At 43.6% G+C, this 25,482-nt stretch overlaps 1 protein-coding gene across 2 annotated transcripts; it reads right to left on the reverse strand.

The window, feature by feature from the left end:
* Nucleotides 1–8,412: 8,412 nt before the first annotated feature.
* Slc25a51 (solute carrier family 25 member 51) lies at nucleotides 8,413–24,767 on the reverse strand. 2 transcript variants are annotated; one of them, XM_090330282.1, is made up of 3 exons: nucleotides 24,690–24,767; nucleotides 17,383–17,507; nucleotides 8,413–12,734 (listed from the first exon to the last, which is right to left on the reverse strand). In XM_090330282.1, the coding sequence occupies exon 3, from the start codon at nucleotides 12,693–12,695 to the stop codon at nucleotides 11,802–11,804; it is 894 nt and encodes a 297-aa protein (XP_090186408.1). In that variant the 5' UTR covers nucleotides 12,696–12,734; nucleotides 17,383–17,507; nucleotides 24,690–24,767; the 3' UTR covers nucleotides 8,413–11,801. The 2 variants fall into 2 exon arrangements, with proteins under 2 accessions (XP_090186408.1, XP_090186409.1); XM_090330283.1 differs by lacking the exon at nucleotides 17,383–17,507 and having other exon boundaries at nucleotides 24,690–24,761.
* Nucleotides 24,768–25,482: the final 715 nt, after the last annotated feature.

A 25,482-nucleotide genomic window follows, 5' to 3' on the forward strand; every position in this document is an offset into this window, starting at 1 on the left:
GACAGCACCCAGGCCCAGAGTTCAAGCCTCATGACCCACCAAAAAAAAATCTTAAAAGTGTAGCAAGAAACAGATGTAACTAAAATTTAACCAAGGACCAAGCCACCCAGACAAAGAAGGAACTTTTCAGAAAATTCTTCTCACAGAATTGACAGGAAGCAACCCACTTTGATAGAAAGGACAAATTTTCTCAATTTCAATTCTCATTATATGGATCGTTTAATAATAGAGACTCAAAAAGATAATTAAGGTCTTAGTTGGAATATACATCTTACATTCAAGGCAGGCTAAACAGGTGTTGGGCTTGTGCAGTGTTACAAGCCCCACTTTTAGAAAGCTCTCATACTTTGATGAATTGCCATGCCATAGGTGTCATGAATCATTGCGAGTAAGGGCCGGTGTTTTCATTTTGCCCAGTCCTCACATACCACGTATCTTGTCTTGCCTAAATATTCACTTACATTCAAGTAAAGACAGTGAGTTTGGTTAAAAACTCTTGTACATGATTTAATAAAAAAACAAAAAACAAAAAAACACCAGCTTAAAAGCCAGGCCCCAGTGACTCCGGCCTGTAATCCTAGCTCCACAGGAGCTGGGATCTGAGGCTCACAGATGGAAGCCGGGCCCAACAGGAAAGTCCATGAGATTCTCATCTCCAATTAATCACAGAAAAAGTCAGATGTGCAGGGCAGGGTGGCTTATAGCTATCATCCTAGCTACTCAGGAGGCTGAGATCTGAGGATCCAAGCACTAAAATCCATCAGATTTTTATCTCCAATTAACCACCAGAAAACTGGAAATGGCATTGTGGTTCAAAGGGTAGGGCCTTGAGCTGAAGAGCTCAGGGACAATGCCCAGGCCCAGAGTTCAAGTCCCATGACCACCACCACCACCAACAAAAAGTGCAGTTGTGGCTCAAATGGTGGAATGCTAGCCTTGGGCAAAAGCCCAGGGGGCCAGGAGTTTGGCCTAGTGGTTAGTGCTTGCCTAGCATGCATGAAGACCCGGGTTCGATTCCTTGGTACCACATACATAGAAAAAAGCTGGAAGTGGAGCTGAGGCTCAAGTGGTAGAGCCCTAGCCTTGAGCAAGTTCAAGGACAGTGCTCAGGCCCTGAGCTCAAGCCCAGGACTGGCCAAAAAAAAAAGCCCAGGGACAGCACCCAGGACCTGCAAAAATAATGATAACAGTAACTTAAAATGTAAACTTTTAAGTTCTTTCCCTTAGAAGTGTTTTTTTTTCTTTTTGATTGATCATATGTTCTTCCTTGCAGAATAGAAAAGCTTTCTAAAAGTTTAAGTGGCTTTTACCTTTTCCACTGAATTGTTTTTGAGGCTTTCAAAAAAGGATGGTTAGAGAATTGCAGGTGAATTTATCTTATTTTATTGTTGGGGTGACATACAGAGGAGTTACGATTACATTCATCAGGTATTGGGTACATTTCTTCCTGAACATTGTTACCACTTCCCGTGTTTTTCTCCCACTTTTCCTCCCTCCATCCCTTCCCAGGTGAACTTATTTTATCTGCATATATACGTACATAAATTCTGTGTGCGGGGAGCTGCGAGTTTGGCCTAGTGGTAGAGTGCTTGCCCTATCATGCATGAAGACCCAGGTTCGAGTCCTCAAAAACTGGAACTGTTACTGTGGCTCAAGTAGCAGAGTGCTACCATTGAGGAAAAAGCCCAGCGACAGCTCTCAGGCCCTGAGTTCAAGCCTTAGGACTGGCAAAAAAAAAAAAAAGATCTGTGTGCACAAAACATTTTGCTAAAAGTTATCCTCAAAATGTACTTAGTAAAACAAATGCCTCCTTGCTAATCAGAGGCTGAGATCTGAAGATTGCTGTTCAAAGCCAGCAGGGGTAAGAAAGTCTGTGAGACTCATCTTCAATGAGCCACCAGAAAGCCAGAAGTGGTGCTGTGGCTCAAAGTGGTAAAGCGCTAGGATTGAGTTGAAGAGCTCAGGGACTCTGCCTAGGCCCACAGTCCAAGTCCCATGACCAGTTAAAGAAAAAAAAGAATAAAGAAAAAGAAAAACATGTCATTTTGGGACATTGGACACACATTTTGTGTATGACTAACCTGTTTAAAAGTTGGATGCAAACTTCGTTGATTGGAAATGTTTCAGCCACATGGATGTGTACACACACACACACTTTTTTTTTTTTTTTTTGCCAGTCCTGAGCTTGAACTGAGGGCCTGGGCACTGTCCTTAGGTTTTTCTCAAGGTTAATGCTCTACCACTTGAACCACAGCACCACTTCTAGTTTTTTTTTCTGTGTATGTGGTATTGAGGACTTGAACCTGGGGCTTCATGCATGCTAGGCAAGCACTCTACCACTAGGTCACGCTCTCGGTCTGGGTGGGCATTTTTAGACCACAAGCACAAACATGTGATAGAAGTTGCTTGGTAGTTCTTGTTACTGACACTTGTAATTTTTTTTATTTTCATTTTTTTAATTTAATTTTTGTTTTGCCAGTCCTGGGCTTGAGCTCAGGGCCTGAGCACTGTCCTTGGACTTTCTCAAGGCTAGAGCTCTACCACTTGAGCCTCAGCACCACTTCCAGCTTTTTTCTATGTATGTGGTACCGAGGAATCGAACCCGGGTCTTCATGCATGCTAGGCAAGCACTCTACCACTAGGCCAAACTCCCGGCCCACTTGTAATTTTTTTAATCATGCAGCCCCCATGAGAAAAAAATTAAGAATATATGCTAAATGTTAATTATTGATAAATTAACCTATTGTACTTATCTGTTATTTATATTATATAAAACACATGAAAAAGAAAATTTTAAAGCATAAGATTTAGTGTGTGTGCCTCTCCTGGGGCTTGAATTCAGATCGTGGGCACTATCCCAAGACTGACACAAACGAATAATAATAATGCAGTTAGAATTAAAATTTTCAGGGATGACAGAGCCATGGACCTCTGTATAGATATTCATTCAAAAAGCATCTTAAGCATTTGAGGCTGATGGTATAGATGGACAACAATTTTTCCCATCAGTTACATCATTTTCCATCTGTTACTACATTGGCACTTGTCAGCTGGAGCTAAGATTTCTATCAAGCTAGAACACACTCCCTTCTGCCCTTGCTACTCTACTGAGGCCACAGCCTCCCCACCCTCACTATAGATTTGATTTTCCTTGCATTTCATATAGATGGGATCATAGATTGTGTATTGCCCCTGATGGATTTAAAAGAAATTCCAAAGAACCTTTAAAAAATCCCTGAAATAGGGAGAGTAATATGATAAGGATTCATTATGACTCAATCATGGAACATTTTTGTTGGTGGTAGTGGTGGGTGTGGGACTTGAACTCTGGGCCTGGGCACTGTCCCTGAACTTTTCTGTTCAAGACTAGCACTTTACCACTTTGAACCACAGCTCCACTTCCAGTTTTTTGTTTGTGTTTTGGTTTTTTTGGCCCGTCCTGGGGCTTGAACTTGGGCTGAGCACTGTCCTTGGGCTTTCCTCAAAGCTAGAGCTCTATCACTTGAGCCACAGTACCACTTCCAGCTTTTTCTATGTATGTGGTACCGAGGAATCAAACCTGGTTCTTTGTGCATGATAAGGAAGCACTCTAGCACTAGGCCAAACTCTCTGATGGAAACAACTTTTTAAACAATTTAGTTAAACAAGATCAACAGCTTTGCAGATGCCACTAGGTATTTTGGTTACAACGAACACGTGGATGCTGGCTTGTTTGGTGTTTTTTGTATTTTTTTTAATTGTCAGGGTAATGTATACTGTTATATTCGTCAGGTAGTGGGTACATTACTTCTCGAACATTGATAGCCCTTCTCATGTTTTTGTACCCCTTTCCTTCCCCCCCGCATCTTGTTTTTCCCCTTCCCTTCCCTATTTGTTCGGTGTTCTTTCTGTTTTGTGACCAGCTTATATACTTGGGAAACAGAGATATTAGCATGGGGGAAGCATCTTTAGCTCAGTTTTAAATTACAGGCAATTACATGTCAATTTTACCATTTTATAAGCTATAATCAAGAATTGAACCTTATTTCTGTTAATGATGAAAAAGCAACCATATAAGAATAAAGTGCTTTAGGGCCGTGATGTAGCTCAGTGGCAAAGTGCTTGCCTAGCAAGTGCAACATCCTGGGTTCGATCCCCAGTACCAAAAAAAAAAAAAAAAAAAAGAATTTGCTCTGTGGTCAGGAGCATAGCCTAGTGGTAGAGTGCTCACCTAGCATGCACAAAGCCCTAGGTTCAATTCCTTGGTACCCCATACTCAGAAAAAGCTGGAAGTGGCACTGTGGCTCAAGTGGCAGAGCACTGTCCTTAAGCAAAAGTTTCCAAGGACAGTGCTCAGGCCATGAGTTCAAGCCCCAGGACTAGCAAAAAAAAAATGGCTCTAAAACCACTAAACTGCAGCCTGCATGGCACTTCTATATGGTCAATAAAAGGTGTGTAGAAGGGCAACACACTGGAGCTTAAAATGAGGGTTTTTCGCTCCCAGCTTTTTCATTCAAGGATAGTATTGTACTATTTGAGCCACATCTCCACTTCCAGCTTTTATTTGCTGGTTCACTAGAAAAGTCTTGGATTGGATTTGTCTGCTACGGTTGGCTCTGTACTATGGTCCTCAAATTTCAGCCTCCAGAATACAAGTATAATGTGACCCATTGGTGCTTGCCATGTCAAACTATTTTAAAAGAATGCACCTTCTATCTGGCAAATACCATGTAACCCTTCTATTAATTACAATAAAAATATATGAAAAAAAAGAATATTTGGGGCTGGGTGAGGTGGCTCTTGCCTGTAATCCTAGCTACTCAGGAGGCTGAGATTTGAGGATCAAGGTTCAAAGCCAGCCTGGGTACAAAAGGACCGGAGACTCTTATCTCCAGTTAACCTCTAGAAAATGGGAAGTGGGGTTTGGCTCAAGGGTAGGGCGGTAGCCTTGATCTGAAGAGCTCAGAGACAGCACCCAGGCTGAGTTCAAGCCCCATGACCCACTAAAAAATAATAAATAACTACTAATAAAAGAATATTTGGCTGGACTTTGGCCTAGTGGTAGAGTGCTTGCCTATCATGCGTGATGAACAAGGTTCAATGCCTTGGTACCACATACATAGAAAAAGCCAGAAGTGGTGCCTGGGATGGATTAGGGACTAGAAGCCGGAGACGACAGCCCAAGCCCACCACTGAGGAGATAAGATTTCCACAAGGCCCTCACCAGGAGTCAAATACACTGGCACTGGCCTTGGCCTCCCCAGCCCCCACACCTGTGAGGAGTTAAGAAGCAGGCCATGGTATTTTGTTATGCAGCCAAAACAGCTCAGCAACCATGAGATCAATGACGTGAGCATTACTTTTTCCATGATCCACCCACAAATAAAAGCCCTGACAGGACACACCGAGGTTATAATTCTCTTTATCCACAGGGCTCTTCTCAACTTTTCTCAGGGCTAGGACCTTGGTCATGCTATCACTGTGTTCCATCCCTGGTCCAGTGTTTTTGCTTTTCTATAACAGAAATCAAACTCAGGGTTTGCCCTTGTTAGCAAGTGCTCTTGGCACTGTTAATTTACTGGTTTTATTTTGTTCCCTGTCAGTTGTGGGGCTTGGGTGCTGTCCCTAAGCTTTCTTTATTCAAGACTAGCACTCCATTACTTTGAGCCACATTGCTCCGAGTTTTTTGATGGCTAATTGGAGAGCAGAGTCTCATGGACTTTCTTGCCTAGGTTGGCTTCGAACCATGGTCCTCAGATCAGTACGCTGGGCTTTACAGATGTAAGTCTCACACAGCACCTGCCATCAATTTACTATTAAAGAACTACAAGGAGCCCAAAGTTTGGCCTAGAGGGTAGAGTGCTTGCCTAGCATGCACAAAGACCCAGGTTCTATTCCTAGGTACCACACAAAAAAAATCCAGAAGTGGTGCTGTGGGTTCAAGTGGTATAGAGCCTTGAGAAAGCCCAAGGACAGTGCTCAGGCCCTATGCTCTAGCCCAGGACTGGCAGAAGGAAGGAAGGAAGGAAGGAAGGAAGGAAGGAAGGAAGGAAGGAAGGAAGGAAGGAAGGGAAATACAACACATATACCATGAAGCGGGCACACCATGCAGTGGGAACTGAAGCAGTTTTTGGCTTACAGATAATGGCATTCCACAGGGGCAACAGGCACCAAGTAATAAAACATGTCAAATGCAATGAAAACTTAGAACAAGGCGGCACAGGAAGCGCTCCAGGGAACCTGTGCAGTCCTGAAAACACACTTTCCTCAGTTTCCCCCACGTGGGACATCTGAACTGAGAGGTGAAGTAGGGAAGGGTAGCGTTTAGGTTGTGGTGGCAGGACTGCAAAAACCTAGCCAGGGCCGTTTATGTGGGATGAGGCAGAAACTGTCATCTTGTACCTTGCAGGCCGTGATGAAGTATGGTTTTGGTGGCAGCGAAGTGCTCCTTTTTTTTTTTTAATATCAAGGTCAGAGTGTAGGCAGTGGCCCTAACTTTTCTGTTTCCCCTCAAGGTTAGTGCTCTACTGCTGCTTGAGCCACAGTTCCTTTTTTTTTGATTACATGGCATTATATAATACCATCCAATATTTTTATTTTCATTTGTCCTCCACAGTTCCACTTCTTTTAGTTTTTTTTTTTTTGCCAGTCCTGGGTTTGAGCTCAGGGCCTGAGCACTGTCCTTGGACTTTCTCAAGGCTAGAGCTCTACCACTTGAGCCTCAGCACCACTTCCGGCTTTTTTCTATGTATGTGATACCGAGGAATCGAACCCGGGTCTTCATGCATGCTAGGCAAGCACTTTAACCACTAGGCCAAATTCCCGGCCCTTAGTTTTTTTTTTTTTTTTTTGCCAGTCCTGGGGCCTGAACTTGGGGCTCGAGCACCGTCTTTGGGCTTTCTTCAAGGCTAATGCTCTACTACTTGAGCCACAGCATGACTTCCAGCTTTTGTATGTATGTGGTTCTGAAGAATCGAACCCCGGTCTATGTGCATGCTAGGGAAGCACTCTACCATAGGCCAAACTCCCGGCCCCTTTGGCCTTTTCTGCCTGGGTTGGCTTTGAACTGCAATCCTCAGATCTCAGCCTCTCGATAGCTAGGATTAGAGACATGAGCCACCAGAGCACAGAAAGATGATTTAATTTTGTTTTGCTTCAGGATCACAGATTTATTTGGCTAAGGTATTTCCTAGCTGGGAATTTCAGATACACACAATAGGGAGCCAGCACCTGGGAGGTTGGTGGTTAAGTTGCAACTGGACAGAGCTCTCTGGAACCCATACCTAATCCCCCTGTCCAGGGAGAGATGTCGAGTTCTAAGCCAGCGATAGGCAGGTTAAAATGACATTTTACCAGGTAAGATCAATGCCTCCTCACCTTACTAATGCTCAGAACATTCACGTACTGTGGAAGCACACAGCAAGTGTGCATGAGCGCCTTCCTTGGCACCCTCAACTATTTCTAGGGACAAGGAACAGTCCTGTAAATAGACAGTAGTAGCTATACATTGTTCCAACTAATTAGCAACAGAGAGGAGCAGCCATACAACAAAAGTAAAATAGGGGCCAGGAGTTTAGCCTAGAGGTAGAGTGCTTGCCTAGCACTCTAGCCTAGCCCAGGTTTGATTCCTTGGTACCACATATACAGACAAAAAGCCAGAAGTGGTGGTGTGGCTCAAGTGGTAGAGACCTAGCCTAGAGAAAGCCCAAGAACAGTGCTCAGGCCCTGAGTTCAAGCCCCAGGACTGGCAAAAAAAAAAAAATCAAAAGTAAAATAAAAGCTTGCCCAGGTAACTTGTGGTTAAGTATTACTTACCTGAAAGAACATCATCACAAAAGTAATAATTGATAAGCTGAACTTGCCAAGAGAGTACATATTTAGTAAGTTTACTACCTTTGAGGAAAACTTTAACTTCCATGGAACTGTCCTGCTCACACTGGATGGATAAATGAAGATTTGTTTTGTCTGATGAAACAAGTCCTTAAGTGAACTGCTGAATGTCAAAACGGCATGCTAAATATCAACAAAAATGCTGACAGCCTGCCACAGAAAAGGACAGGGCTACCAAACCACAAAACAGCAAATAAGCTGGACCCTGAAAACAAAATTTATTCCAATGCCCCCAAACTACATGTTAATTAGGAATCATTTAATGTCATCAAACTCATAACTCAAAAAAGCAAAAACAGCTGTGTGCTTTGCAACTTTTAATTTTTTTTTTTTGCCAGGTGTGGGGCTTGAACTCAGGGCCTAGCATTGGATAGTGCTAGCACTCCGCCACTTGAGCCACAGCGCCACTTCCAGCCTTTTCTGTGTACTGAACCCAGGGCTTTGTGCATGCAAGTTGAGCAATCTACCACAAGGCCATCCTCTCGGCCCTTTCCATGTAATTTTAAGAGAAGAAACATACAGAGAGTTCTCACTCAATTTGGGACCCATTTAGACAAATATTTATTAGCAAAAAAAGATAGCACTAAAAACTAAAAATCCCTAAGCTTAGATAATGTAATTCAAGTCTCTGACGTGCATTTTATTCTTACATTAAAAGAAATATGTCCTTGGGGACCAAGACATGAGAAAGGGTATCAATGTATGTGAATTACTACACCTTCTATCTGGCAAATATAATGTAACCCTTCTATTAATTACAATAAAAAATATATGAAAAAAAGAGAGCTTACCTGCTTTCTTCCAACATCATCTGCCTAGCCTTTTTATTACGGCTGTCACTGTGAATACTACAGTATGTTATCCACACGGCACCAGTTTTATTTCAACATGACTGACGACTCAAAATCAGTCCCTTAGATCCATCTCACATATCCTGGTCTACTTACTATTCCCTTAGAGGTTTTTAACTGCTTGTATTACCACTGTAATTGAGCTATGTAACTATATATACACGATTCTGTTTTATTGCACAGGTCACAAAATGTATAACAAGTGATTACATAACCAACCATAAGATGAATATTGACTATTTAGACAAAAACAAACTTTCTCCCCAACCACAACTGAAGTTAGATACAAATCTGCTACCATACAAAGGCTGTGTTTACTTTGCAGTGCAGTCCTCGCAGGCTCCCACAAGGACAAGTGTATTAAATACAGAATTCATAACACATTTCTGGTGGCATCAGACACAAAGCATGTGACACAAGATTTCAAATGTCTGTGCCTATGAACCACCATATATGTAACAGAAAGGCCCACTTGAACACTTTCAGATACTCAATCACGTTTGCCTGTAAAACATTATTACCACACTAGTTCACAATGAATGCAAAAGCACTAGTTAGAATTTATTAGTTATACATTTTGACATTGAAATTCAGATAAAGCTGTTTCTATAGATTCTGAATGTATAGGACAACATAAAACCATAGCTGGTGATATATTTGCAGTTTGGTCTTCAAGAGCTGTAAAAATTGACAAAAAAATTAAAGACTGAATCAAAAATCATTAAACTATTAATAATTGTTTCTGAACACCATGCTTGAGACAGTAAAAATGGAAATTTTCCTTTTAAAATTTTCCTTAACTCTTATTTCACCAAAGTGCTTTACAACTTAAATCCTGACCACCTATTACATGGAGTGTTTAAAAAAAAAAAAAAAAAAAAGCAGTCCTGGCACTAAAAGTTTAGTGAAGTTCATTCCCTGCCTAACCCACATACATGCCTGTGGGTGGCTAATGAGGTGATCTGGAACCAAAGTGCTATCTTTTCAATTCTAGAACACATCTCCCTTCAAATTTTGACTCCACAATCCCAAGGACACTACTCAAATTTATTTGGTGTCAAATTCTTGTTTTCTGAAATCCTCACATCTGTATTTTGATCCCTGATGAGCTGTGTGAAGCTAGTTAGCCTCATTTCATATGCTCCCTAATCCTTTACTACTGGATGAAGGATGCCCACTTTAATCACACTGCAGTTAGAGCTGAATATCGTTTTTAGATTATCTGTCCAGAAACACAATGTACCAGTTGAAGATGATTTCATTTTGGTTGGTATAAGCACGATTGCATGCAATTACCCAGAGATGAAAAACTGGTAATAAGAAACCTACCTTAAAAAAAAAAAAAAGAAAGAAAGAAGAAGAAAAAAAAGAAACCTACTTTAAAAGGGAGGGAGCCTGAGGTATGGCTCAATGGTAGAACACTTACACTTGCCTAAGATGTACAAAGGGCTGGGTTTAATGCCTAGCACCCCCCCCCCAAAAAAAAGAAAGGATAAACCTACCTACCACCTGTTGTATTTACAGATTAAAAAAAGACCCAAAGCCAGTGCCAGTGGCTCACATTTATAATATTTATAATCCTAGCTACTCAGGAGGCTAAGATCTGAAGGTTATGGTTCAAAGCCAGCCGGGGCAGAAAGTCTCTGTGAGATTATCTCCAAAATTGGAAGTGGTGTTATATAGCTCAAGTGGTAGAGCTCTAGCTTTGAGCACAAAGAGGCTAATGGACAATGCCCAGGCCCTGAGTTCAAGCCCCACAGCTGACCAAAAACAAACAAAAAAGATTCATATTATTTCTCCAACATCTCCATGATGTTTCATTATTCAATTGGGTAGATGAGTCAGTTTCATTTATTTGGGAAAAAAAACATTCTTAGTATTTTCTGCTTCTTTGGACAAATTCATTTATTTATATAAGGGATGAGGATCTTACATTGTTTATATCAACCTCTAAAATTCAAAATAACTCTTCAAATGTATTTAGATCATGTGCTCTTAAACTACCTTGATTCAATGACCATGGTAAACTATGGTAAAACTGAGTTCCACAAATGTCACAATTCTAAAGAAAGAAGACAGTTAACACTGGGGGGGCCCTGGGAGGTGTGGGAAGGGGGAGAACTGTCCTGAGCTTTATTTTCTCCCCTGTAACCTTTAGAAACCAAGCAAAAAGGAAACTTGGGCCTGTAATAAAAGACTTCCAAAGTAAAATTTTATGGAAGCAATTTTTAAAAGTGTAATTTCAAGAGAAAAGCCTGCTTGAATAGGACAAATGACTACTAAAGGGATGAGGGGCCCATCTACTAACTTGGCACAAGTAATTAAAAAACCCAAATTAATCAGAGAAAGATCTATGTGTTCATGTGCAATTAACAACTTATTACCAGACTGAAACACTTAAGATAAAAAATGCAAGTCCTTCCATCTTTTGGCAATGAAATCAATAAAATAAACACAAGGATATGTGTAGAAGGGCTTAAAGTCACCAAATTAAACAGAAAACTGTTTTCAAGCTAGATAGATAGCAATATGGGAATTCTTATTAGCTGGCTGATTCTACCAAGTTAAAACAGAAACAGTCTAGATAATGACTATCTCAACAAGTGCTTATCTAATACCAACAAATTCATGAAATGGCCTACAACTGTTTCTCTTCTCTGTTCTGTTCTGCCATATCTGAGTTTAATGAACCTTTTGCAGTTGCTCCTCAGAGCAAAGAAGAAATGGAAGCCTGAGAAGTCACAGATGTTAAGAGCATTTCTTCTGGCTGCTCAAGGTCATTCTATTTCCACAGGGAAGGCTTAAAAGCTATTTCAGGAAAAAAACGAACCATCTCTTAGCCATCAGGATACCTTTTTTTGCCAATGAGCTTAAATATCTCGGGTAATGATTAAAACAAAAACCCTTGTTTTTCAATTGAAACCTTAGTCTCTTTTTGTTAATACTTAACAAAAACATCATTGCCCATAATTTGTCATATGGACTTTAACATCAACTTGTATTTAGCCTATTAGGACAAGGCCAACCACATTCTTCTTAGGTCTATTTAGCTGACAAATGGCCTTTCACTGATGACTTTTTTCATATAACCTTCAACAAGAACTCATAAGTTGCATTGATTATTCCCCAAGAGATAAGGGACCGATGATAATTCAGATGTGCACCTCTGAAAAGATTTGCCAGTTTTCTGTCCCGTTCTAGCCAGATTGTTTTGAAAACCTTGGAGAAAGACTGGAATTCCCCACCAATCTGAGACTGTATGCGAGTTTTCACAACATTAACTGGGAAAAACAAGAATCCCAACACGGCACCCAAAAGACCTCCACAGATGAAGTCATTGACCAGGTGTGCACTGCGGGTTGTGGCAGTTGGGAGATGGTCCTTGATGGGACCCCGAAGGCCAAAGAAAAGAACATTGCTACATCCGTTACGGAAAAGAATTGGTACCAAACCTCGATAATACTCTGCAATCCCATGGCATTTCAGTGCCCGGAAAGCCTGGTACGTGTTTGTGAATTTGTCATGATGTTTGTGGTCTTGAAGCAAGGTCTGAACTCTTTCCAGTGGAGTGAAAACGGCTTCTGTGGTCCCTGCAAGCATTGCAGCCACACTGCGGGTTGCAAACTCGGGAGCACTAACATGTTTACGGAGAAGGCAAGATAAGTCCTCATAGAGACCAAACATAAGAGCCAGTGTAGTTGTCTTCTGCAATAATGGAGGAAGGATTCCCCGATACAAGTTTCGCAATCCATCCTTCTTCAACTGAAGTACTGCATCCCGGGTTTTGATTCCATACAGCTGCTGCCTAAAGAGGAGCTTCTGAATGGGAAACGTGACCGCTACGTTGTTGAAAGCAGCACAACAACCACAGAAGTAATGCTTCATTTCACCAACAGCTGTAATGTGAGGTGATAGTTCTTGCTTTGAAGATGTTAAGATTGGTGGCCTCTTTTCATGAGCTTCTGAATCCATCATGTTGCTTAAGATTGTTCTTCATGAAGGATTTTTTTTAACCTACAATTAATATATAACACAGGTTATATACAGAATATCCCCTCAACTCTTCCCCAATTTGTAGACATTATGGACTAGGTCAGTTCTTTATTCATGGTAATTCTGGTTTTTGTTTTGTTGTAATTGACAGGATCTCATTATGCAGCGCAGTTTGGCTTCAAGCTCAAGATTATCCCGTCTACCTCCCAGGTGTTAGGACTACAGGACTGTGCCAATATACCTGGCTTTAGATCAATGTTCTTTGTGCTGCTATTTCGAAGTATTGGGGTTTGAACTCAGAACCTTATTATTTCGAAGTATTGGGGTTTGAACTCAGAACCTTATGCTTCGTAGGCAAGTGTTCTAGCACTTGAGCCATTCCTCAGCCCTTTCTGTTTCAGTTGTTTTCCAACAGGGCCTCACTTGTGCCTGTAGTAAGCCTTAGATGCTATCTTTCTACTTCTGCCTCTCTTGTAGCGGCTGTAACAGAGGCAGAGGCAGATCACCATTCCCACCTTGTCACACAGTGCTCTTTCCAGAAAACAGTGAACAAATATTCAACAGGCTCAACAAGAAGGAAGAGGAAGATATATCTATCCACATGATAGGATGTTGTAGGATTCTTTTGTGTGTGCTGGTCCAGAGCTAGAACTCAAGGCTTGGGCACTGTTTCTGAGCTTTTGTACTCAAGGTTATTAGCATTCTACCACTTGAGCCACAGCTCCACTTCGAGCTTTTTTTGTTGGGGTGGGGGAAAGAGGTTTGGTTAATTGGAGATAACAGTCTCACACTTTTCTGCCTGGGCTGGCTTTGAACTACAATTTGCAGACCTCAGCCTCCTGAGAAATCAGAATTACAGGCTTGAGTCTATAATCTTGTGTGTATGACAGTAGTGAAGCTTGAACTCAGGCCCTGAGCTCTCACTCAGCTTTTGTTACTTATGGCTGGCACTCTACCAGTTGAAGTATGCTTTTAGTTCTGGCTTTCTCTAGTTAAATGGAGACAAAAAAGTCTCACATTTTTCTTCCCTAGGCTGGCTACAAACTTGGCTGTGAACTACAATCCTCAAATCTCAGCCTCTTGAGCGGCTATGATTGTCAGAACAAGTGTGCCTGGTTTATTATACAATTAATTAATTAATTAATTAATTGTGGAGTTTGAACTCAGGACCCGGGCTCTGTTCCTGAGCTGTTTTGCTCAAGGCCAGTAGTGTTCTACCATTTTGATCCACAGCCCCACTTCTCATTTTTGAGTGATTAATTAGAGATAAAGAGTCTCATGGAGGCTTTTCCACCTGGCTGTCTTTGAACTGCAGCTAGGATTACAGGCATGAGCCACCAGTGTCCAGCTATTACACAATCTTTAAGAATAAAGGAATATTTAAATACTGCTTTATAAATAGTGATATTTATAAAATTTAGATAAGTCTTTTTTTTTTTTTTTGCCAGTCCTGGGCTTGAGCTGAGGGCCTGAGCACTGTCCCCGGATTGTCTCAAGGCTAGAGCTCTACCACTTGAGCCTCAGCACCACCTCTGACTTTTTTCTATGTATGTGGTACTAAGGAATCGAACCCGGATCTTCATGCATGCTAGGCAAGCACTCTACCACTAGGCCAAACTCCCAGCCCAGATAAGTCTTTTATTCAATCAATAAACAGCACTATAGAAAAGAAAGCAAGTAGAAAGAATAGGGCTGGATTCCAATAACCCAGTTCATGCATATATTCCCAACTACATGCAGGAGGCATAAGGAGGTGGACTGAAGTCCACACTGGCTCAGACCAGGAAAAAAAAAAAAGCAGACCTTAGCTAAAAAGTAAAGCACAAAGATCAAGAGGATGTCTTCCAATGGAAGACAAAGTTTCTAGCTAGGTAAGACCGGAACTCAAACCCCACCCCAGACAAAAATAAACAAAAACAGAATACTTTTCATTGACATGGAGTAGTAATATGAAACAATCTCATTTTTATCAAAACATTTTTGTTTTGATAAAATGATTTCAAGTTTATAATGCTGTTTCTCTTTTTAATATCTTTCATATTAAATTTATCATTCTTTTATTTTTATTTATTTTGGGGGGGGGTTGTTTTTTGGCCTGGTCACTGTCCTTGACCTCTTTTTGCTCAAGGCTAGTATTCTACCACTTTGAAGCACATCTAGTAGTTCATTGGAGGTGTCTCAGACTTTTTACCTGGGTTGGCTAGAACTCAAGGGCCTGGGAATTGTACTTGACCTTTTGTGCTCAAGTCTAACACTCTACCACTTGAGCCATAACTTCACTTCTAGCTTTTAAAGTGGTTAATTGGACATAAGAGTTCTATAGACTTTCTGCCTAGTCTAGCTTTGAGCTAGGATCCTCAGATCTCACCCTCCTGAGTAGTTAGGATTACAGGTATGAGACACTGACATTATTTCTATCTGGTGCTGGAGATTAAGTTAAACCCAGGGCTTTGTGCATGCTGCACTAAGCACATGCTCTACCACTGAGCTATACCCCATCCCCCAATAATACATTACTATACCCTAGATACTGAACATCATAGCTTAGCAACAGAGTATCAATTATTTATCCTTGTGATTGCATGGCTCACTGTGCTGCCTCACTGAAGCTGTGCTTACTGCTGCTGCCTGGTATTGCAAGAAAAAGACAAAGACTCAAAATATGTTATTTTTTAGTGTACTGGTCCTGGGACTTAAACTCATAGGCTGGGCGCTGAGTTTTTTGTGTTCAAGGTTAGCACGCTACCACTTCTCAATTTTGGGGGGGGAGAAAGGTGCTTAATTAAAGATAAGAGTTTCATGGACTTTCCTGTCTGGGCTGGCTTCAAATAGCAATCCTCGTATCTCACCCTCTTGAGTAGTAAGATTATACCCATGAGCCACTACTGTCTAGCAAAATATGGTTTCTAATGAATATACATCCTTTTTTTTTTTTTTTTTGCTAGTCCTTGGGCTTGAGCTCAGGGCCTGAGCACTGTCCTTGGATTTTCTCAAGGCCAGAGCTCTGCCACTTGAGCCTCAGCACCACTTCTGGCTTTTTTCCATGTATGTGGTACTGAGGAATCGAACCTGGGTCTTCGTGCATGCTAGGCAAGCACTTTAACCACTAGGCCAAACTCCCAGCCCTGTACATCATTTTCGTACAACTAAATAAAATTCACGTTAGGAACTAGGATACAGCTCAGTGGTAGAAGACTTGCCTAACATGTATATAAATGTGTGTTCAATCTCTAGCACTGAAAAAAATCTGCAGATAGCAGTGGCTCCTGCTTATAATTCTAGCTATTCAGGAGGCTGAGATTTGGGGATAGAGGTTTGAAGTCAGCCCAGACAGAAAAGTCTGTGGCTTGCCTACCTTCCTTCCTTTTCTTTCTTTCTTTCCTTCCTCCCTCCCTCCCTTCTTCCTTCCTTCCTCCCTCCCTCTCTCTCTCTCTCTCTCTCTCTCTCTCCCTCTTTCTTTTCTTTCTTGTGGGTCTTGGGGCTTGAATTCTGGGCCTGGGCACTGTCCCTGAGCTCTTAGGCTCAAGGCTACTACCTTACCCCTGAACCATAGCCCCAGGTTCTTTAGTGCCCAGGCTGGCTCTGAATCTCCATCCTCAGATCTCAGCCTCCTGAGAAGCCAGGATTTCAGGTGTGAGCCACTGTGCACGGCAAGTCTGTGGCATTCTTTTCTCCAATTAGCCACTAAAAATCAAGATGTCACCTGGCAGCGGGGTGGCTTGAATCTGTAATCCTAGCTACTCAAGTGTCTGAGATATGAGCACTGAGGTTCAAAGCCAGCTCAGGCACTAAAGACCAGTGAAACTCTAACCTCCAATTAACCACTAGAAAACTGGAAGTGGCTTGGAGCTGTAGCTCAAGGAGTAGGGCAGTAGCCTTGAGCTGAGGCGCTCAGGGACAGCACCCAGGCCGAGTTCAAGCCCTATGACCATTTAAAAAAAAAAAAAAAAAGCAAGAGGTGGAGCTGTGCTTCAAGAGGTAGAGTATGTGCCTTAAGCACAAAAGCTCAGGGACAGCATTCAGGGTCTGAGTTCAAGTACCAGGACTGGCCCCCGTCAAATCTTTTTTTACAAAGTAAAACATATAAGTCATACTGTAGCATATAATATCTACGTCTCTTGTCATGAAATGAATCCTACTTAGTATGTGAAAATACACTAAGAAGTATGTGCTATTTTTTATTTTTGGTGTTAGGGCTTGAATCCAGGACTTGTGAATTAGACAAGTGCTCTCCCATTACGCTCTACTCCTAGCCCACCATCTGACATTATTTTATTTTAAAATTTCTTAAAACTACTGGTAACAGGCCATGTTTTCAACATTTGCACTATCAAGTTTTGTTGTTTTAAACTGGGTGGGGATGGGTCATGCCTGTAATCCTATTCAAGAGACTGAGACTTGAGGATCTTGGTTCAAAACCAGCCTAGGCAGGAAAGTCTGTGAGACTCAACTCTAGTCACCAGAAAACTGGAAGTGGTAAAGTGCTAGCCCTGAGTGAAAAAGCTCAGGGACAGCGTCCAGGCCCTGAGTTCAGGCCCCATGACCACCACCAACAACAAAGAGTCCCACTGTGTTCCTCTGGCTTTGTAAAAAGGATCTGACCTTTCTTTCTGCTAGGGAACTTTACTAATGCCAGCTGTTAGAGAACTGTTTAAAAGAATTCATTCACCTGAGATGTCAGCTGAGACTGGTGCTACGAGGGATGATAACTTTCTGGTGACTTTCCCAATTTCTTCCATTGCTATTGGTCTGCCAGGTTTTCTCTTCTGGAGTCAATTCTAGTAACTCGATTTCCTTAAAAAATAAAAAATCCAGCTTAATTTCTTTAGACTTATAAAGGATTTACTGCTCAAGTACAATTATTTCTAACCATGGTATATGTTTTGATTGAGCAGGGTTGCGAGCAGATCTAAATTTATCTCTCTCCTATCCTCAGCAAAGAACCATCTTGTCAATGACCAATTTTGCTACATTTCAGGTATCTATTTTGTTTTTCTCTTTATTACCTTTCTGATGTTTTGCTTGGGTAATATCTTACCTTTGTGATTTTAACTATCCTTTACTTCATGATTTGACTCTTATAAAGTTAATTTACCAGAATTTTATTTTGAAATTTCACATTTTCCTTTGCATGTTTAAGATATTCATCTTATTTTAGTGCTGTGTTCTAGAATCTTCACTGGCCAGATTATTGTAATAAAAACACTATTTTAAAAAATGGAGCTGGCTCTGGTGGCTCATGATTATAATCCTAGCTACTCCTAAGGCTGAGATCTGAGGATCAAGGGTCAAAACCAGCTCTGGCAGGAAAGCCCATGAAACTTTTATCTCCAATTAACCACCAGAAAACCAGAAATGGTGCTGTGGTTCAAGGGGGTAGAGTGCTAGCCTTGAGCTGAAAAGCTCAGGGATAGTGCCCAGAACCAGAGTTCACCAACTATTAAAAAAAAAAAAAAAAAAGAAAGAAAGAAGGGCCAGGAGTTTGGCCTAGTGGTAGACTGCTTGCCTAGCATGCATAAAGCCCTGGGTTCGATTCCTTGGTACCACATACACAGAAAAAGCTGTAAATGGCACTGTGGCTCAAGTGGCAGAGTGCTAGCCTTGAGAAAAAGTGCCCAAGGACAATGCCCAGGCCCTAAGTTCAAGCCCCAGGACTGGCAAAAAAAAAAAGGGGGGGGGCAGTAGGTTATCTAATCTCCTAAGCCCTTTTTTCTTTTTCTTTTTTGGTAGGTCATGGGCCTTGAACTCTGGGCCTGGGCACTGTCCCTGAGCTCTTCAGCTCAAGGCTACCGCCCTACTCCTTGAGTCACAGCACCACTTCCTGTTTTCTGGTGATTAATTGGAGATAAGAATCCCATGGTCTTTAGTGCCTGGGCTGGCTTTGAATGGCAATCCTCAGATCTCAGCCTCCTGAGGTGCTAGGATTACAGGTATGAACCACGGTGCCCTTTCTCGATGTACTAAGGTTTGATCATGTATTATTATAAATTTAAGAAAATGTTTAAGCCAGCTCTCATCTGAAATCCCACTCAGGAGACTAACGTGCTCTAAGGATCATTGTTTGAAGCCAGCTCAGGCAGGAAAGTCCTTGAGGTTCTTACCACCAAATAACCACCCACAGCTGGAAGTGAAACTAATACAAGTGACTGACCATTAGCCTTGAGCAAAAAAGCTCGGTTGGGGCCGGGAGTTTGGCCTAGTGGTTGAGTGCTTGCCTAGCATGCACAAAGACCCGGGTTCGATTCCTCGGTACCACATACATAGATAAAAGCCAGAAGTGGTGCTGAGGCTCAAGTGGTAGAGCTCTAGCCTTGAGAAAGTCTAGGGACAGTGCTCAGGCCCTGAGCTCAAGCCCAGGACTGGCAAAAAAAAAAAAAAAAGGTTCAGAAGCAGCCAGGAACTCAGACCCTGAGTTCAAGCCCCAGGACTGGTACACCCACAAACTGTTTATAGATGCTTGAGAAGTTTTCGATGGTACAAAGATTAATAGCTAACCATCTTTTTAAGTCATGAGTTGAAAGCTCTTACTAGTGACATATTTGTCAATCTCTGATTAACGAAATATTTCAAAACTTAAAACTTTACATAGAAATGCTTAGTGTCAGTCAGGCATGATGGCTCAGACCTGTAATCCTAGCTACTCAGTAGGCTGAGATTTGAGGGTTGAAGGTCAAAGCCAGAACCAGCACATAAAAGACTGGCTCACAAAGACCTTGAGGTTTTTATCTCCAATTAATCACTAGAAAATTTGAAGTGGGGCTGTGGCTCCGGAGTAGGGGTAGCCTTGAGCTGAAGAGCTCAGGGAGCATCCAGGCCCAGAGTTCAAGCCGCATTCCCATAAAAACCAACCAACCAAACAAGAAATGCTTAATGTTTATGTAATATTTTGTAACTAAACAATATTAAAGTCAACAAATATTTAGCATACACATTTATACAATATTCTGATAATTTATAAATGTCAAAGCAAAAAAAAATTTTTTTTTTTGCCAGTCCTGGGGCTTGAACTCAGGGCCTGAGCACTGTCCTTGGACTTTTCTCTAGGTTAGTACTCTACCACATGAGCCACAGCACCACTTCAAGCTTTTTTTCTATGTATGTGGTACCCAGGAATCGAACCTGGGTCTGGGTGCATGCTAGGTAAGCACTCTTCCACTAGGCTAAACTCCCCGCCCCTCAAAACAAATTTTCTGTCAGGTGCTGGTAGCTCATGCTTGTAATCCTAGAGACTCAGGAGGCTGAGATCTGAGGATCACAATTCAAAGCCAGCCCAGAGCAGGGATATGGCTCAGGTGGTAAAGCACTAGTCTTGAGCAAAAAAAAAAAAAAAAAGAAAGAAAAAAGAAATTCAGAGACAGTGAGACAGTCCTCAGGCCCTGAGTTCAAGCTCCAGGGCCAGTAAAAAAAAAAGGGGGGGGGGGAGTGGGAAATGGGGCTTAGTAGTAGAGCACTTGCCTTAGCACGCATGGACCCTGGATTGGATTCCTCAGTACCACATAAACAGTAAAGAAATAATACAAGGAGGAGGAAGGGGAGAAGGAGGAAAAAGAAAAGAAAAGGGAGAAAAAAAAGAAAAGCCTGAGACTTATCTCCGAGTAGTACAGTCATATAGAGTGAGAGTTCAGGGACAGAGCCCAGGCCCTGAGTTCAAGACCCATAACCCACACATAGGAATTGAGCTCGAGGTGTGGCTCATGTTAAAAGAGTGCCAGTCAAAAGCATGAGACTGAGTTCAAACCTCAAAAATCAATCCATAAGGCTGGGAGTGTAGCCTAGTGGTAGAGTACTCACCTAGCACACAGGAAACCCTGGGTTCAATTCCTTGGTACCACATACAGAGAAAAAGCTGGAAGTGGTAGCTCAAGTGGTAGAGTGCTGGCCTTGAACAAAGTATCCAAGGACAGTGCCCAGGTCCTGAGTTCAAGCCCCAGGACCAGCAAAAACAAAACAAAACAAAGAAACTATATTAAAAATCCTGAAATCAGGGGCCGGGAGTTTGGCCTAGTGGTTAAAGTGCTTGCCTAGCATGCATGAAGACCTGAGTTCGATTCCTCGGTACCACATACATAGAAAAAAGCCAGAAGTGGTGCTGAGGCTCAAGTGGTAGAGCTCTAGCCTTGAGAAAGTCCAAGGACAGTGCTCAGGCCCTGAGCTCAAGCCCAGGACTGGCAAAAAAAAAAAAAAAAATCCTGAAATCACTGCCTAAAATTCTATGTTCCTGGGCAAAACTAAAGTAACTTGGCACTTGATTAATAAAAATTTTGCCCAGGAATGGAGATATAGCTTGGTAGTAAAGCCTCACAGGCACACACAATTCGCTGGGTTCCATTCTCAGCACCACACATACAAAAAAGTTGACATTCATTTTTATGGGATTGGCACTTGTGTGATTTTGCAAATTAAAGTTGATCCACCAAGTCTGTCTTAATTCTAATAGGAAGAGAAAACTGGCTAGTTGATCATCTATCCACCATCTATCGAAGTCTTTTTATAAGCATTTGTTAATAGTGTAAGAGGGTGTCATTGTGAGCATTCCATTGATGCATGGTATAACTTGAACAAGTTCACACTCTCTGCTACATCTCCATATCCTCACTCCCCCCTCATAAACACTGGTAGTTTCATCATGCTATTTTCATGCATACACTACACAAAAGTAAAAAATACCTAAGGTACACGATTACACAATATTATAACAATTCACATAAGTATATATGTGCAACATACTTTGGTCCTCTTCATCCCCCCCAAGTACCCCTTTTTTATCCCTTCTCTGTCCCTGCTGATAATCCCTCAGTCTTCCTTTTACACTCATGTTCCATTATCATCATTATTTTAGGTCTAGACTCCATATATGAGCAAACACATGATACTCAGATTTTTGAGCTAGAGTATCTCAACCAACATGATGATTTCCAGTTCCATCCATTTTCCTGCACATGAATTTCAATCTTTTTTTAAAAAAATTAATTGTATTTATTTTTTATGTGGTACCAAGGAATCAAACCTGGGTCTTTGAGCATGCTAGGCAAGCACTCTACCGCTAGGCCAAACTCCTGGCCCACATTTAAATTTTTTTAAGGTCTAGATGTACTAGGATAGATAGATGACTGACAGAAGGACACTGGGTCTATGCTTTCCCTAGATAGTTAGCTCTTGGTGGTTTCCCTAGATGGTTTGCTTTTCTATTAGGTTTAAGAGTCCTTATCTGGTTTGCTTTGCTCATATATAATACTGTTGCTGGGTTTGGCTCCTCACACCTTGTGTGGTTTGGGCCTATATAAGCTTTGTGCTAACTGTATTTTGGGGCTACTGGTCTTTGAGACAAGAGTCTACTAGCAGTTATCTGGCTCTCCAACAAATACTCATAGTTTGGCCTCTTAAAAAACAAACAAACAAACAAACCAAACAAACAATAAACTGGGGCCGGGAGTTTGGCCTAGTGGTAGAGTGCTTGCCTAGCATGCAGGAAGATCTGAGTTCCATTCCTCAGTACCATATACATAGAAAAAGCTGGAAGTGGTGCTGAGGCTCAAGTGGTAGAGCTCTAGTCTTGAGAAGCTCAAGGACAGTGCTCAGGTGCTCAGGTTCTGAATTCTAGTCCCTGGACTGGCAAAAAAAAAAAAAAAAAAAAAGGGAGGGGGACGCAGGAGTTTGGCCTAGCGTTAGAGTGCATGCCTAGCACGTACAAAGACCCGGGTCTGAGCTCTCAGTACCACATACATAGAAAGAGCTGGAAGTAGTGTTGTGACTCAAGTGGTAGAGCTCTAGCTTTGAGGAAAGCCCAAAGACAGTGCTCAGGCCCTGAGTTCAAGGCCTAGTGGCAGAGTGCTTGCCTAGTATGCACAAAGCCCTGGGTTCCATTCCCCAGTACTACATACATAGAACAAGCTAGAAGTGGTGCTGTGGCTCCAGTGGTAGAGCGCTAGCCTTGAGCAAAAAGTGTCCAAGGACAGTGCCCAGGCCCTGAGTTCAAGCCCCAGGACTGGAAAAAACAACAACAACAACTGTATTCTCGGGACTGGGAGTTTGGCCTAGTGGTAGAGTGCTTGCCTACCATGCACGAAGACCCGGGTTCAATTCCTTAGTACCATATACATAGAAAAAAGCCAGAAGTGGTGCTGAGGCTCAAGTGGTAGAGCTCTAGCTTTGAGAAAGTCCAAGGACTGTGCTCAGGCCCTGAGCTCAAGCCCAGTGCTGGCAAAAAAAAGGGGGGGGGGGGAAGAGTATTATTAAATTCGCCTAAAGGTTACAGATTTAAGCTTTTCCTCCAGTCATCAGGAAGGTGTGAATTTCAATTTAATAGTAAAAGTAAAGGCAGTGAGACAGTATTCCCTGGAATATTTACTATACTGGGAACATGGCTGGATTTGTATGATCTCTTATTTAAAAATTTACATGAATAATGACTATTTGTGGCTTACTCCAAGGGTATTTAACCATACTTATTCTTGTTTGATACCTAAAACACTCAAGGCACACCTATAATGGAAGGTGGCTTGCAAGCAACTTGCAAGGATTAAAATTTCCCTTAAGAACTTACAAAGTCTACTGTAATTTACAACCCACATGGATACACCAGCACCCAGGTGTGATTCCAGGACAAAGGTCTTTGTGCATAAACAGGGCTGAGGGCAACTGAAATTCTCAAAGGATGTGGATTTCCACTAGTCAGCAGATCTGGGTCCACATTCAGAACAAGGTCAGCCGGGGTTCTCATTCTACCTGGGACACTATCTTGCCACTATAAATACTAAGCCAAGCAGGGCCCGGGTGGCTCACGCCTGTAATCCTAGATACTCCCAGAGGCTGAGATCTGAGGAACTCGATTCAAAGCCATCCTGGGCACTAAAGAACGTGAGACTCTTTTATCTCCAATTAATCACTACAAAACTTGGAAGGGGCACTGTGACTCAAGGGGTATGGTTGGTAGCCTTGAGCTGAAGAGCTCAGGGACAGCGCTCAGGCCCAAAGTTCAAGCCCCATAACAGAGCCCCCCCCCAAAAAAAAAAATATATATATGCACGCACACATATAAAGCCAAGTCTGTGCCTCTAAATTTTTACTAATCTGAGCTTGCTTTCTTCTACCAAATGAGACCATACAGTCAACAAGGCACGGCTTGCTTCGATGCCAAAATGCACTCCGGGTGGCTCCAGTTCTCACGCATCTCACTTGTGCCCTGGGGCCGCTGGGGCAGGTGACTTTCCAGCACCCCTAAAGATAAGGTCTTCACAGTACAGGTGCAGGAAGCTCCAACGGGCATGGCACTTAGGTGGACATCAGCCCAGCCGGGCCGAACAGTGGTAAGGTATGTCAAAGGGACGAACCCGGCTGAGACCTTGACGGACTCGCTACAGGTCACCGTCCGTCTAGGGGCAAACGGCTAACGCTGCCATCCTGGACGGCCGCACCGTTTCCGAGACGGGCAATGCAACATGGTGCCTCAGGACGAACGTTCTCCAGGCGTCCATTTCCCGTATGGGGAAAAAAAGGGGGGGTGGCGGCGAAACGCCGCCAGAGCCCCCATCGCCTCGGGAACCCCCGTGTCGGGGCTTCCGCGGCGAGCACGTCGGCATGCACCCCGCGGGCCCGGGGGTCCGGCCCGTCCGCGCTACGAGCCGCTTCCCTCGGCTCCGGCAGAGCCCGGCCCCTCCCTGGGCTCGGCGGTTCTAGGGGGCCGGGAGGTGCCCCACCCCAGTCCGAGGGCGCCCCAAGAATGCGCTGTCCCCGGGGCTGGGGCGGCGGCCCGCGAGCCCGCCCGGGGGCCGAGGGGGAGCGGCGGGACCGCGGAGGCGTGGGGTTGGGCCTGCAGCCTCCAGGCCCGGGAAATCCGGGCGCGCTGGGGACGCAATGCGCGCGCGCAGAGTCAGCTCCTTGGGCCGACTGCCGCCCACCGCATCCTCCACGCTTCCCTTTCCTGCAGCCCGAGACGGAGAGGACGTCCAGACTCCCCGAGCCCCGTGTGGCACTCACCCATGGCCGCGGGCGCCGGCCCCACGCCCCGAGCCGCCCGCCCGCAGGACGGCCGGCAAGCGAGCCCGCGCCTGCGCAGGCGCAGAGCTTCACTGACCCGGGCGGAGAGGTGGGGGGCGGGGCCGCGCTCGCGCAGGCGCAAAGCTTCACCGACCCTAGCCGAGGGGCGGGCCGTGCCTGCGCCGCTGAGTCACGTGGGCGGGGGTTGGGCCGCCCAGGGTCCCCGAGGAGGGGCGACGCCGTGCTTTCCTTTGGCCTCTGGCCGTCGCTGCTGCGCCGGTGGAGGCTGGCGCCCTCACACCTGCGATCTGGCTGTGGGGCTCCGCCAGTTCGGGTACCTTATTCTAAAGCCATACGGTGGCCTGGCTGTGCCAGAAACAGACAACGCGTGCTTCAGCTCGCCTGCCTGTGGGAGGAGCCTGGGCACTGGGGAGGCGGGACCAGGAGGCAAGGCGGGGACGTTGGGGTGGCCGCAGCCCTCCGAGTACCTTTGTCAGCTCATAGAACAGCCTGCATGTGCTTTAGAAGGCGCGATCTCTGTAAACCCTTTCCCCCGTGACCCTCACAGGGCCGCACCAACCCATGCATTTCCCGGGAGCGAGTGACCTTGGACAAGTCACGGGTCACTGAGCTCCAGATCCCTATGGGGAAAGTAACCTCTGCCTTACATGGCAGTCCCTCAGTGTTGTAAGGGAAATGGACTGAAACTAGCGATTCTGACTCAATTTGTAAATTGGAACACAGACAACTGAGGTGAGGAGTTGAAGGTAAGGACAAGGGCAGCCTGGACTGG

This window comes from Megascapheus bottae, chromosome 3 (assembly GCF_031878675.1).
Source record: "Megascapheus bottae isolate mThoBot1 chromosome 3, mThoBot2.hap1, whole genome shotgun sequence".
Lineage (NCBI taxonomy): Eukaryota > Metazoa > Chordata > Mammalia > Rodentia > Geomyidae > Megascapheus > Megascapheus bottae.

Bases quoted from the DNA above. Each gene is read 5' to 3' on its own strand.
- Slc25a51 (XM_090330282.1), bottom strand. From the start codon at position 12,695: ATGATGGATTCAGAAGCTCATGAAAAGAGGCCACCAATCTTAACATCT.